This window comes from Scyliorhinus canicula, chromosome 14, assembly GCF_902713615.1.
Source record: "Scyliorhinus canicula chromosome 14, sScyCan1.1, whole genome shotgun sequence".
In the NCBI taxonomy this organism is placed as follows: domain Eukaryota; kingdom Metazoa; phylum Chordata; class Chondrichthyes; order Carcharhiniformes; family Scyliorhinidae; genus Scyliorhinus; species Scyliorhinus canicula.
The window spans coordinates 91,944,378-91,959,259 of NC_052159.1; the positions used below are offsets into that span (position 1 = coordinate 91,944,378).

The 14,882-nt window shown below is 42.4% G+C and overlaps 1 protein-coding gene across 8 annotated transcripts in view; it reads right to left on the bottom strand.

Moving 5' to 3' along the window:
• The window catches only part of LOC119977591 (proton-coupled amino acid transporter 4-like), a 551,265-nt gene that overhangs the window by 490,885 nt on the left and 45,498 nt on the right, over positions 1 to 14,882 (bottom strand). For 7 of the 8 annotated variants that reach the window (XR_005463231.1, XM_038818709.1, XM_038818705.1 and 4 more), the window contains exons 8-9: positions 9,438 to 9,665; positions 6,052 to 6,150 (exon numbers count right to left, since the gene is read on the bottom strand). Coding sequence is in view for 7 of the 8 variants with exons in the window: in XM_038818709.1 (XP_038674637.1) it covers positions 6,052 to 6,150; positions 9,438 to 9,665 (327 nt within the window). In the remaining variant the exon portion in view is untranslated. The remainder of the gene's footprint in view (positions 1 to 6,051; positions 6,151 to 9,437; positions 9,666 to 14,882) is intronic. The other variant, XM_038818706.1, reaches the window with a different exon arrangement.

Consider the following 14,882-nt stretch of genomic DNA (forward strand, 5'->3'; position numbering starts at 1 on the left):
CTATGGAATAGCACCCAGAACTGCTCAGAGTACTCCAGACTTGGTCTAAGCAACTTTAATAATGTTGCTTAGTGAATAAATACTGACCAGGTCACAGGGGAAAAGTCCCCGACTCCCCTTTAAAGGGGTGCCTTGGATCTGAGGCCACCTGACCATGACAGATGGGCTTGATTTAACATATCCTCCAGACGGCAGCACATCTAACAGCACAGCACTCTCTGTACTGGACTGAAATGTCACCCGAGAGTGGGCCTTAAATTCATGACTTAAGAGAGAGTGCTAACAACTGGGCCATAGCAGAGAACATAGAACGATACAGCGCAGTACAGGCCCTTCGGCCCTCAATGTTGCACCGACATGGAAAAAAACTAAAGGCCATCTAACCTACACTATGCCCTTATCATCCATATGCTTATCCAATAAATTTTTAAATGCCCTCAATGTTGGCGAGTTCACTACTGTTGCAGGTAGGGCATTCCACGGCCTCACCACTCTTTGCGTAAAAAACCCACCTCTGACCTCTGTCCTATATCTATTACCCCTCAATTTAAGGCTATGTCTCCTCGTGCTAGCCACCTCCATCCGCGGGAGAAGGCTCTCGCTGTCCACCCTATCTAACCCTCTGATCATTTTGTATGCCTCTATTAAGTCACCTCTTAACCTTCTTCTCTCTAACGAAAACAACCTCAAGTCCATCAGCCTTTCCTCATAAGATTTTCCCTCCATACCAGGCAACATCGTGGTAAATCTCCTCTGCACCTGTTCCAAGGCTTCCACGTCCTTCCTATAATGAGGCGACCAGAACTGTACGCAATACTCCAAATGCGGCCGTACTAGAGTTTTGTACAACTGCAACATGACTTCATGGCTCCGGAACTCAATCCCTCTACCAATAAAGGCCAACACACCATAGGCCTTCTTCACAACCCTATCAACCTGGGTGGCAACTTTCAGGGATCTATGTACATGGACACCGAGATCCCTCTGCTCATCCACACTACCAAGAATTTTACCATTAGCCAAATATTCCGCATTCCTGTTATTCTTTCCAAAGTGAATCACCTCACACTTCTCCACATTAAACTCCATTTGCCACCTCTCAGCCCAGCTCTGCAGCTTATCTATGTCCCTCTGTAACCTGCAACATCCTTCCGCACTTTCTACAACTCCACCGACTTTAGTGTCGTCTGCAAATTTACTCACCCATCCTTCTGCGCCCTCCTCTAGGTCATTTATAAAAATGACAAACAGCAACGGCCCCAGAACAGATCCTTGTGGTACGCCACTCGTAACTGAACTCCATTCTGAACATTTCCCATCAACTACCACTCTCTGTCTTCTTTCAACTAGCCAATTTCTGATCCACATCTCTAAATCACCCTCAATCCCCAGCCTCCGTATTTTCTGCAATAGCCGACCGTGGGGAACCTTATCAAACGCTTTACTGAAATCCATATACACCACATCAACTGCTCTACCCTCGTCTACCTGTTCAGTCACCTTCTCAAAGAACTCGATAAGGTTTGTGAGGCATGACCTACCCTTCACAAAACCATGCTGACTATCCCTAATCATATTATTCCTATCTAGATGATTATAAATTGTATCTTTTATAATCCTCTCCAAGACCTTACCCACCACAGACGTTAGGCTCACCGGCCTATAGTTACCGGGGTTATCTCTACTCCCCTTCTTGAACAAAGGGACCACATTTGCTATCCTCCAGTCCTCTGGCACTATTCCTGTAGCCAATGATGACCTAAAAATCAAAGCCAAAGGCTCAGCAATCTCTTCCCTGGCTTCCCAGAGAATCCTAGGATAAATCCCATCCGGCCCCGGGGACTTATCTATTTTAACCTTGTCCAGAATTGCCAACACTTCTTCCCTACGCACCTCAATGCCATCTATTCTAATAGCCTGGGTCTCAGCATTCTCCTCCACAATATTATCTTTTTCTTGAGTGAATACTGACGAAAAGTATTCATTTAGTATCTCGCTTATCTCCTCAGCCTCCACACACAACCTCCCACCACTGTCCTTGACTGGCCCTACTCTTACCCTAGTCATTCTTTTATTCCTGACATACCTATAGAAAGCTTTTGGGTTTTCCTTGATCCTACCTGCCAAAGACTTCTCATGTCCCCTCCTTGCTCGTCTCAGCTCTCTCTTTAGATCCTTCCTCGCTTCCTTGTAACTATCAAACACCCCAACTGAAACTTCATGCCTCATCTTCACATAGGCCTCCTTCTTCCTCTTAACAAGAGATTCTACTTCTTTGGTAAACCACGGTTCCCTCGCTCTACCCCTTCCTCCCTGCCTGACTGGTACGTACTTATCAAGAACATGCAATAGCTGTTCCTTGAACAAGCTCCACATATCCAGTGTGCCCAACCCTTGCAGCCTACTTCTCCAACCAACACATCCTAAGTCATGTCTAATGGCATCATAATTGCCCTTCCCCCAGCTATAACTCTTGCCCTGCGGGGTATACTTATCCCTTTCCATCACTAACGTAAAGGTCACCGAATTGTGGTCACTGTTTCCAAAGTGCTCACCTACCTCCAGATCTAACACCTGACCTGGTTCATTACCCAAAACCAAATCCAATGTGGCCTCGCCTCTTGTTGGCCTGTCAACATAGTGTGTCAGGAAACCCTCCTGCACACATTGTACAAAGAATGACCCATCTAATGTACTCGAACTATATCTTTTCCAGTCAATATTTGGAAAGTTAAAGTCTCCCATAACAACTACCCTGTTACTTTCGCTCTTTTCCAGAATCATCTTCGCCATCCTTTCCTCTACATCCCTAGAACTATTAGGTGGTCTATAGAAAACTCCCAGCAGGGTGACCTCTCCTTTCCTGTTTCTAACCTCAGCCCATACTACCTCAAAAGAAGAGTCCCCATCTAGCATCCTTTCCGCCACCGTAACACTGTCCTTGACTAGCAGCGCCACACCTCCCCCTCTTTTGCCCCCTTCTCTGAGCTTACTAAAACACCTAAACCCCGGAACCTGCAACAACCATTCCTGTCCCTGCTCTATCCATGTCTCTGAAATGGCCACAACATCCAAGTCCCAGGTACCAACCCATGCTGCCAGTTCCCCTACCTTATTTCGTATACTCCTGGCATTGAAGTAGACACACTTCAAACCACCTACCTGAACACTAGCACCCTCTTGCGAAGTCAAATCTGTGCTCCTGACCTCTATACTCTCAATCTCCCGTACCCCAAAACTACAATCCAGGTTCCCATGCCCCTGCTGAATTAGTTTAAACCCCCCAAAGAGCACTAACAAATCTCCCCCCCAGGATATTGGTGCCCCTCAGGTTCAGATGTAGACCATCCTGTCTATAGAGGTCCCACCTTCCCCAGAAAGAGCCCCAGTTATCCAGAAATCTGAATCCCTCCCGCCTGCACCATCCCTGTAGCCACGTGTTTAATTGCTCTCTCTCCCTATTCCTCATCTCACTATCACGTGGCACGGGCAACAACCCAGAGATAACAACTCTGTTTGTTCTCGCTCTGAGCTTCCATCCTAGCTCCCTAAAGGCCTGCCTGACATCCTTGTCCCCTTTCCTACCTATGTCGTTAGTGCCAATGTGGACTATGACTTGGGGCTGCTCCCCCTCCCCCTTAAGGACCCGGAAAACACGATCCGAGACATCACTTAGCCTTGCACCTGGGAGGAAACATACCAAACGTGTCTCTCTCTCTCCCACAAAATCTCCTATCTGTGCCCCTGACTATTGAGTCCCCAATTACTAATGTTCTACTCCTTTCCCCCCTTCCCTTCTGAGCAACAGGGTCAGACTCCGTGCCAGAGGCCCGTACCCCATGGCTTACCCCTGGTAAGTCGTCCCCCCCACAAGTATCCAAAACGGTATACTTGTTACTAACAAGTAAAAAAAAAGAGAAAAAAAAACTATTTGCGTTCAGAGTAAAACTTCCAAAGACACCTTACAGGACTATTAACAAACATGGAGATATTAGGGCAAATGAACAAAGCCGTGACCGAAGAATTGAGATTCAAGCAGCAAAAGGAGAGAGGGGGAATTCCAGAGCTGACGGTCCAGGCAGCTGGAGGTACGGCGACAAATAGCTCAGAGGATTGGAAAAGATTAAAGTGACGATGAAGGACGAGACCATTTAATTATAACCTTTGCACTTTCTGGAGATGCTGACTTACCAACAGTCCATCATTAGACACCATGGGAGCCCATTTTTCTCCTACGAGTTTAAATAGTAAAACGTGGAAAGATATTTAACCAAGAACATCATTAAGATTCCACCTTTAGCCAACATCCATTCATGTCCACTGTAGTCTCAGGATAGCAATCAGAGGCAAGAAATCCAGTTATGCTTCTGCCTACCTAGCTAAAGGGTCTTGAGGTCATACTACTGCTTTCCCAGATGAGATATATTAATTCAGAACTGATGGAGAATATTTTATATCTCAATATTACAAACAGTACATTCACCCATAAAGTCAGTTTGAAAATTCCTTTTTTTTAAATTATGTCTATGGACATCTGTTTCACATAGTTACTCAGTCGACACCAGAATTGTTCTGGCCCAAGAACTGTATTTTGTTTATTTGATATGTATATAAATTATATATTTAAATAATAACTGCAGGAAAATCCAGCAACACAAGGCTCCCAATACAGGTTCACGTTCTTTGTGAACTGTAAATGCCTCACTACAAATGCCAGATACGTTCAGATAAGTCCAGACTTATAAATTATTTCTTTACAGTAACACAACTGTGAAAGGGTTACTGAATGAGCCACAATAAAGTCTGAAACAAAATGGGCTGAATTTTCTGAGGGAGGCTGAAGTCCAGCCGCTGGCACCGAAAGTGGAGGAGAGCCCATTTTGACTGCCAGCAGGATCTAGAAAGGCACATTCCTGGCAGTAGCCAAGTAAATGACTGCTGCCATTCCTATTAAGGATAGGGTGCTGAAGACAGATGACACTGCTGCTAGGAGGGTGGTCCTTACTGCAAGGAACCCCTCTGTGGCCCTTTTGTACATCCAGAATAGAGTTACTCTATCCCTTTGGAGCCAGCAGGGGCACTGCCAGGTTTCATTGGATAATCTCTCCAAGCCACCTCGACATACCCAAAATACCTTTGGAGGTGAGAAAAAGCCTTCAATTTGACATTTAAGTTGCCCAATTGGCTTCTCAGTGGACATCCAGTCTACCTGCTTTCTTGTCATTGGCAAAATACCTTGGTGGCAGGGAGATGGCATCCAGGTCCCCCCAAGGGAGTGACAAAATTTCAGCCAACTATTTTGTGCTGTGTTCAACTAAGTGGCAGCTAAGTTCAACTAAGGGGCAGCACGGTAGCATGGTAGTTAGCATCAATGCTTCACAGCTCCAGGGTCCCAGGTTCGGTTCCCGGCTGGGTCACTGTCTGTGCGGAGTCTGCACGTCCTCCCCGTGTGTGCGTGGGTTTCCTCCGGGTGCTCCGGTTTCCTCCCACAGTCCAAAGATGGACTGTTAGGTGGATTGGCCATGCTAAATTGCCCGTAGTGTCCTAAAAGTAAGGTTAAAGGGGGGGGGGGGGTTGGGTTACGGGTATAGGATGGATACGTGGGTTTGAGTAGGGTGATCATTGCTCGGCACAACATCGAGGGCCGAAGGGCCTGTTCTGTGCTGTACTGTTCTAATCTAATCTAAGTCACTTAAACAGCAAGATTGCTTATTGTGACTTAATAATGACCATTGACTTTGGATACATTGTGTTAACAGTTCCTTGCCGTGTAATTTATATTCTGTTCTACTGAAACCACAATGCATTTGTTTCATAATTTAATCGGTTTTCACTTAATGTTTTCAAATACTAATTATTGGTAACAACTCTTTAGTTCAGCATTACACCACAATAATTTTCATCAGCTTTACACATGAAATAACAGTCAGGTTTTCAACAATGGTTATAAGGCACTTGATGTCAAATTTAAACTAATGCTGAAACAGCAAAATATTTTGCTACCAACATTTTAGACAAACAGGTGATGGAAGCAGAGAAATGTTCACCTACCAACCCAATTCCTTCAAAAGCAAATATAGCAGACCCAAAGAAAAGTGGATATTTTTTCCAGCTGGCAACCAGAGGAAGCTTCCCTAGGTGAGGCATGTCCTAAATGAAAGAAAAGGACTATAAGGTTGAAAACTGAAATCTATAATCAATGCCAGAAATTTACACTAACTTTAACAGAAATAAACACCCTATAAACCAAGGATTGACCGAAGATGCATTGAAATACCCAAAGTTCATTCACATTTTATTACATGCACATCTCAGAATTTCATAGTCATAATGTACAAAACCAAAATATTTAGAACCCTACTTTACCAGCTACTAAATCGTTTTCATCCACAAATTAAATTTGCCACCTGACCTTTTTTCTTTCTATTTTAGCTACACAAGTGATAGGTTGAGATTCATGGTTCAGGACATTGGCAAGACTGAAAAGGATAGCGCAGATAGTTATGAGTTTTAAAAACCTTCAGACTGAAGAAAGCAGAAAAAATGGGAGTCACACCAGAAAAATGTTAATCGGAAAATTTGTGATGAGATTTTAATCTCAAAATAATGAGGAACATAGATAAAAGCAAGAAAAAGGACATTACTAAAATAAATTTGGACTACACATTTACGCCAAAATAAACTTGGATTTATGTCAAAGCTATTAAATAATAATCCACACCCATTAAATAAGGTTTGTACAAGTTCACATCTGCAGTGTTGTTTCTTTTTAGAGTAGAAACACAAGCAACTAATATTACTTCCATGTTTCGGAAACATGATTCATTGAATGGTACTCGATTGAATATTTTCCTGATAAACGTCTCTATCCTACATTCAAAGTACATTTGTGAAACAGTAGCAGTAAGAGAACTTCAGTTCTGCATGGCACTAACTGAAGAATTAGGTTTTGAAAGCACTAAAGCACAGATGACAAATAATACCAGGGGTTGTTTGGAAGTGAACATAATCAAAGTCAATGCCTAACTTGACAATGTTGGTTAAAACATGTGTGGGCCCTGGGAAGGCTGGGCATCTGAGCCCAATAGGCAATGCATCAATTGTTCAAACAGCGCAGATGGAGGGAAATATGTATATGAATATCGAACGGTGCTGATTCCAAGGAACAAAACATTGAAGGTTTAACACTGCAGGAGACAGGAATGCATTAGTGTTCACCGCTAAGCAAAGTCTGCCCCAAATGGGCCAAAGGAAAATCAGTAGAGAAGTGTGTGTGATAGGTGCAATAGAAAAGAGCGACTAAGCAAGTTGAGAAGAGGCACTATTGCAGAAATAATTCCAATATTTCAACAGGTACAGCAGTCTAGCAGTTATATCATATGCTTTATAAAAAGAGGTAAAACAAAGCAAAAAATGAAAGTTGCATTAGAAAGGAAATGAAAATAAAAACTTGACATTTCTTAATTACTAACGGGCTAATTAAATTATGCTGAAATTACTTATGAATCTGCATTCCAGAGGAAGGTGAACTGAAAATACTTCAGATTGCTGTTTTTAAAAAGTTCTTTTTACAAGAAACAACAGTTGCAACACAATGGAACGGGTGCGCTAATTTTCTTGTGCTTTTTCATATCAATAGTACCTTTGATAATATTAAGAATGCATTTTTACATGATTCCTGTTGATAATCATCAATAGTTTAAAACAAGGTGAAGAATCAGTTATTCCTATTGTCCTCAGTTAATACTCACACATACTCATTTTGTAACAAGGATCATTGAATAGTGAGGAAGAATCAAACCCTTAGATTGTCCTGTCCCAATCCTAAAACGCAGAGACAAATAAAGTGTCCGACTGCAGTGTTATTTAAAAATAGCTTGCTCAAAGAATCAGAATCAAGCTTCATACATCGGGCCGATACAACTTAATATCAAATAACTGAAGGATTCCACTGTCCAATAATTATTAGCACTTCAATTTGCCTCTCAAAGTAACTGCAACAAAGGTTAACTTTCCTTACTCACCTTTCTCAACCTGCCTGCAGCCTTAGATATGGTTAACCATGGTTGATTGGTACTCCTTCCACAATCATTCACTTCCTACACCACCAACAGTAACAGCAGTGTACCATCTATAAGATACACTGCAGGAACTCAAGATTCCTTGGGTAGCACCTTCCAAACACACGACCGCTGTCATCTAGAGGATCGAGGGCAGCAGATACCTGGGAACAGTACCACCCAATATATCCCGCCCAATTCGCTCACTATCCTGACTTGGAATTATATCGCAGTTCCTTCACTGCCGCTGGGTCAAAATCCAAGAACTCCCTCGATAACAGCACTGTGGGTTTACCTACATCCCAGGGACTACAGCATTTCAAGGATGCAGCTCACCACCACCTTCTGAAGGGCAACTAGAGATGGGCCAAAAACGTTGGCCGAGCTGGCAATGCCCATATTTAAACGGCAACAGCATCCTTCCCCCATCGCCTCGCTACTGTTGCTCAGCTGGATCAGACTGTTCTCACCAGGTTCCTATTTAATTGTAACCACAGAATTACTTGCAGTGGCTTCTCTTCCGGCTCCCGCACCATTATTTCTAGTGTACCCCTGGACTGATTCTTGGCCCCGTTTTATCTCTCATTGGCATGCAGTCACTCTACACTCTCATCTGAAACAATGGTAGTCATTTTCACATGTATGCTGATGGCACCCAGCTCCACATAACCATCATTTCTCTCTCAACTCCTCCAGACTGCTTCACCAACGCAGAAATACCGGATGAGCAGAAATTTCCTCTAATTAAACATGGGGAAGATGGAAACCATTCTTTTCAATCCCCACTCCAAAAACTCCAATCCCCAGCTACCCACTCCATCTTTCTCCCTGGCAACAGTCCAATATTAAGCCAGACAACTTTGTTCACAACCTTGGTATCACAGGTAACCCCAATGGATGCTTCCAACCACATTTGTGTCATCATTAAGAGTGCCTATTTCCACCTCTAACATCACCTGATTTCACCTCTGTCAACTTAATTGTTGCCGAAATCCTCATTCATTCGTTAGCTATACTCGACTATTTCAACGTACTCCCGGCTGGTCTCCCAAATTCTACCTTCCATTAACTTGAGATCATCCAAACCTCTACTGCCTGTGACTTAACTTGCACCATGTCACTCCTGTGCGCACTGACCTACATTAGCCCCCAGTCCAGCAACATTAAAAAGTTCTCATCTTTGTTTTCAAATCGCTCCCCGTGGATTCACCCCTCCTTATCTCTGTAATCTCCTCCAGCCCCACAAACCTCCACTACACTTTGTTAGTTATCATACAAGACTGGAAATATATATATTTATATATATATATATATATATATATAATTAGAGACAGAATTTATCAACAATTTGTGTGCAAATTTTCTCCTGCAACTTACCCTCATAATATACTGATAGATGATAACAAGACTGACAGCCATTGAGAGATTCGCCAAAAAAGAGAACACTACAAGGTACTTTAGATCACGAATAAATACAAAGATGATCAAAAAAGGAAGCAAGCTGAGCATGTATATCCTTGAATCAATGTTCCACTCATCAGGTAGACTTCTGGTACCGTTCAGCTCATTGTAACTCGTATGATTCCTCAGAAAACCTTCCACTACCTATGGAAATAAAGTATTGAGTTAAAAAATGCTTCAAAATTAAACAAATGCATGAGCACAAAAATGACATACATATTTTTTTAAACTTAATATGTTTAATAAATGAATGACTAATAGAAAATTCAGCGAAGGTAATGGTTTGTGGAGTGCATTCAAACCAATTATATCACCCTCATGAGTGAAATTATTATGCATAATAGCGATCAACAAGTACGAGTGTTCTTCCCCACCCCAAAACAGTAAGGCGCAACACTTTCTTTACTTTGCTTTTTTTGAATACTCTTCCGGTCAAATGCAGGTTAGCTATTAGCAATGCCACCCTGAAACCAAATGAGGTTCCACAAATCAGATTTGGAATTCCAAAGATTACCCAACTTTATTCCAATTGGCATCTCGATCTCCCTGCCACTGAATTTTTCAGCTGAGCAGTGGAGATAATCATTGATAATAAAGTGTGTCCAGATGAGTAAGATAGAAGTAGAAAAATAGAAAAATTACACCATAAAAAACCATTCTACTCATCCTGTCTGTACCAGCTGAGAAAGAGCAATCTAGCCTATTCCCATTTTGCAGCACTTGGTCCATAGCCATGAATGTTACCAAAGTATGACAAATTTGGAAAAGGGGGGGCTCAATAGGAGGCACATCAGTTGGGATACTAAATTTTAAACGGGCTTTGGCATGCTACTTTAACTTGGGTAACGTTTAGTGAATGTGTAAAGGCTGCCCCATATGATAGCCTAGCATAATCCATCAACAGGCAACTTATTCACAAGTAACAAGAAAGCAGCCAGGGAATACATGAAGCTGACCCTGTGCCCTGTATTCATCACTGTAGCATAGTTTAAATTGGATTCATGTTTCTAGTTTAGTCTTTCACGACACACGAATTATCCATTGTCCAGTCAACTGTTTAACTTGGAAATAAGTTCATCAGGCCACCCGAATAGCACTGTATTTTACAAACAACTTAGTACACTCTGTGAACATCTATATAATGGAAACTACATTCCAGTTCAAACTCGTGTAGCAATACAGAAAGCAATGAAATACAATTCTATAAAAATGTAGAGTAGGGAAACCCATTGGCCCTTCCAGCTATTATATAGTCTTGGTGCCTGAGGGATAACAATACAGGCACTCCCCCATATTTATGAGGAATTATGTAATATCCTGAGAAACAAAGATAAAGCTTCAGCCAATTTGGGGAAAATGTGGACAATTCTTCTTGCCTTTTTGAGTGATGAAAACTACTTCAAGATAGCAATTGCATATGACTTGTGTTTAATTTAGCACACGGCTAAATCGCTGGCTTTGAAAGCAGACCAAGGCAGGCCAGCAGCACGGTTCAATTCCCGTATCAGCCTTCCCGAACAGGCGCCGGAATGTGGCGACTAGGGGCTTTTCGCAGTAACTTCATTTGAAGCTTACTTGTGACAATAAGCGATTTTCATTTCATTTTCATTATATACCAGAGGACGTTAGGTGGGTTTAATTTGCGCATCTAAAGAGGCACTTACTGAAAATTGAATGGTTTAGTAAGGAGGATGTGTTTGTAAAGTTACACTCCATAAATACCCGTCAGACTGAAGTAAAGACTGTACATCCTTCGCCAATTGGCTTTCCAGAATAGACCACAGGAAACCACAATGGCCTCCACTTATAGGGTAACTGCATTTGTGACAAGGTGATCTCAGTAACAGGTCTAGCTCTCTCTAGAAGTTATACAAAGAGGCAGAATACACACACATGCCTGCTATCTATTTCATAGGTTTAATATTCTCTGGGAAAAGCATCACCCAGTATTCAACCTAGTACTGTCATATTTTGCAAGCATGAACCACAATAGTATCTAATTTATTCAATTAAAATAAGTTGTCCATATAAAACCCAATTTTATCTTCCATTATTTTATAAATCGGAGTCAAATTCTTGAACCTTAAGCTTCACTGACATCTACAGACCCAGCTATTGAAGATAATCTGGCCAACTAATGTGCTAACAATTTCCTAACCCAAAAGAAACTTAAATACTCAGGGCACTCCTCTGACAATGTTAAGCCTGCAGCTCATTAACTACAAGTCAAAAGAAGCTTTCTCGCATTTTGAAGTTTTCAAGCGAAAAAGTCTGCAAAATTGTTTTCAAAAAGAATCAGTGAGTTTTCCAGCAACTTTTTTCCTGATGTCAGATCTCAGTTTATGTTCAAAGTGAGAACCAACAAGAGCTTAGATCGGTGCAATGAGTTATTGGAGAAAAGAAATGGCCCCTAAACCAGTTTTAACAAGTTGTTAAACAATGTTGCATTTTACATAAAATCAACAGTTGGTAGAAAACAACTTCACATATTGTGCTGAATTTAATGGTTGATGCTGCCACCCACCAGCCAGAGCGAACCCCACGATACCATTTCCAGAAGCCCCAACACCACGCATTTCCATCCAGCAGATAAATACCTTGCATTGAGGCTTCCATCCCTTTCAGGCAGGGATCCTACATCAACAGCTGCCAGTCAATTGGAGGACTAGCAGTATCAGTTCGCCACTGCTGGTACTGCTGTCAACCAGGACCAGAAACCACAGAGGTACCCCTTTATATAATTAACTTGTCTTTGCAGCACTTTCTAAGTTGTTGGCTATGTTAATCCACAGTGATCTCTAAAAAAATACATAACGTTAGGACATTTGGATAACTAACTGTTCATTGAAGTATAGCTCTTAAATTCTGGAATTAACTTCAAACAAAATCCAAGCTATGAAGGAAATAGTACTTTATCTCAGTTGGGACACTTTAAACATGGCCTTTTTTAATGTCATGGTGATAGGCGTTATGTGCACGGCTGTGCATGGGAGCCAGGGAATGGTAGGGAGCAAAGGCCAGTAAGCAAAGAACATGTGCCAGGCTCTTGCCCACAAAAATCACACATCAACTAATCAGAAAACGCAAAAGACAGGCATAAATGGTTTAACAACTGAAACAAATAGTGAAATTATGTTGCCACTTTCATATTGTTACAACTGAGTATACACAGTCTGGAAACTTTAGCTACATCCCAAACAAACTCCACAAAGTGGTTTTAGGTTAGTTTAACAGGCATCTAACAGATTACGATCCCAGACCAGACCCCAACAGTTGCTAGGAGACTGGATAGAAACCCCAATATTTTATTTAATTTGTAAGACTGAGGGGGAAGAATATTTCCCTTCAGGAGTGACTCCACACACAAATAGGGGTATGGTGCATTAAAACAAACTTTATTAACAACACAGTCTTAGAAGCACAGTGGTTAGCACTGTTGCTTCACAACGCCAGGGTCCCAGGTTCTATTCCTGGCTTGGGTCACTGTCTGTGCGGAGTCTGCCCGTGTCTGCGTGGGTTTCGTCCAGATGCTCCGGTTTCCTCCCACATTCTAAATTCCCTCTGGACAAAAGACTTAGAGAGAGAGAGAGAGAGAGGAGAGATCCTTCAGGAACCAGCTTGTTTAACTTCCCCGCATTTGGCAAAAAGTTCCTGTTTTGTTTGTTCACAGTCAAATCTTTTAACTCAGTGTTTTCAGAAGCTGCTCATCTGTTCATAGACAGATCTAAACTAAACTCAACACCTGAATGTTTCAACATCTGGCTCCGCCCATTAACCACAATCTCTATTGCACTGACAGTTTTGATCATCTGACTAACGCTAAACATAATGTCTCTAATTATCTACCCCCAGGGAACCTTCCTTCTATAAACACACTTCCATCAGCCCTAATCAGGTAAACAATATAGTTGGTTGGAATGAATTATGTTATTCTACGATGCTTTAATTATCCCTTTTGTAGCCACAAAGCCTGGCTGTCTTTCAAACCAGGATTTTAAAAAATATTACAGCAGCAGTCACACCTACACCCTAACCCAAGCTTTTACTCAATTTAGTTTCAGAATTGCGAAAGGCACTTGTGAACATCCTGAACACCAACTAACTTACTGCAGGGCCTTTTTAATGTTTGAGCGAGGCATTTAATGCGTTCCACACATACTCAAATGTATGAAAATAATTCACAGCTGGGAAACAGAGGTCTGTATTATATGTGTAATTCAGATTATTGGTAAACCTTGTGTAAAAGGTGGCTCTGCAAGAGTGCAACGTTTGGGTGGAGCCACCGTTGCAGATGACTCGAGGACCAAATCCATTGGGCAGGATTTTCCACTCGCAGCGGGTGTCATGGTGAGTGGCAGCGAAAAATAGAAGGCCATCGTAAAACCAGCAGTTCATGTTACCCGCCAGAGTACATCAGGAATGTCATTTCTATATTTTTGCATCATTATAAGGTCTCCTCGCCAGAATGATCACCACAGAGAATCATCAGGGCATGTCAGCATTTAATTAGAATGAATTATCTCAACAGATTATAAACAACATACACCTGCCAATCTACTTGCGAGTTTGAGGTTAGTTCGCAACTTTTGAGGTTAGTTCGCCTACCTTGCATTATGCAGCGCTCATGGGAATGCGCAGCAGGCAGCACTGCTGTGGCTTCGGGAATTGTCACAGGCAAGCCCAGTGGTAAAGTAGGGGGTTGACTTTTCATGAGCTGAAACGTTAGGACTGCATTTGGGAAATGGGGAAACTGGTCGAAGGGGCCTGTGGAGGGGGGAGGTGGTAGGGCAAGGACCACACTAGAAAACTGGCCATAGTCAGGAGAAGGGATTGCAGGGCTTGTTCTGTACTGTGCCTGACAAGCAGTGAAGGTTGCACTCAGACACATGACTGGGGAGAGGCTGTGGAGGTGGGAAGAATATGTTGAGTAGTGTAAGTGGCTTCCAGATGGGGATGAGAGGGGGGTCACATGGGTCATAGATAAATCCACTTCCAAATGTTCAGGGGGTAGAACATGGATGTGCACCAGAAACACGAAGATCTCGGAAAACATGAAGTGGGAGGGGAGGTCTGTTTGGGAGGGAAACCTGAACATAAAGCTCCACCAAGATGACGGGAAGGGTTTCCATACTTGAACACAGAGGGACCGAACTGGTCTGGCAATGAGAGAACTACCATCTTCCAACCAGCAGCAATGGTGCAGTACAACATTAAAATGAGAAGTTCTGCTGGTGAGGGCTATGTTGGCAGATTGGAGAACAGCTGATTGCATGGCACATATGAACTGTTCACTACCAAATGGGAGTGGCACAACTGAGACATATGAGCAATCTTGCAATAACAGTGCAGGGAATCAGGAAA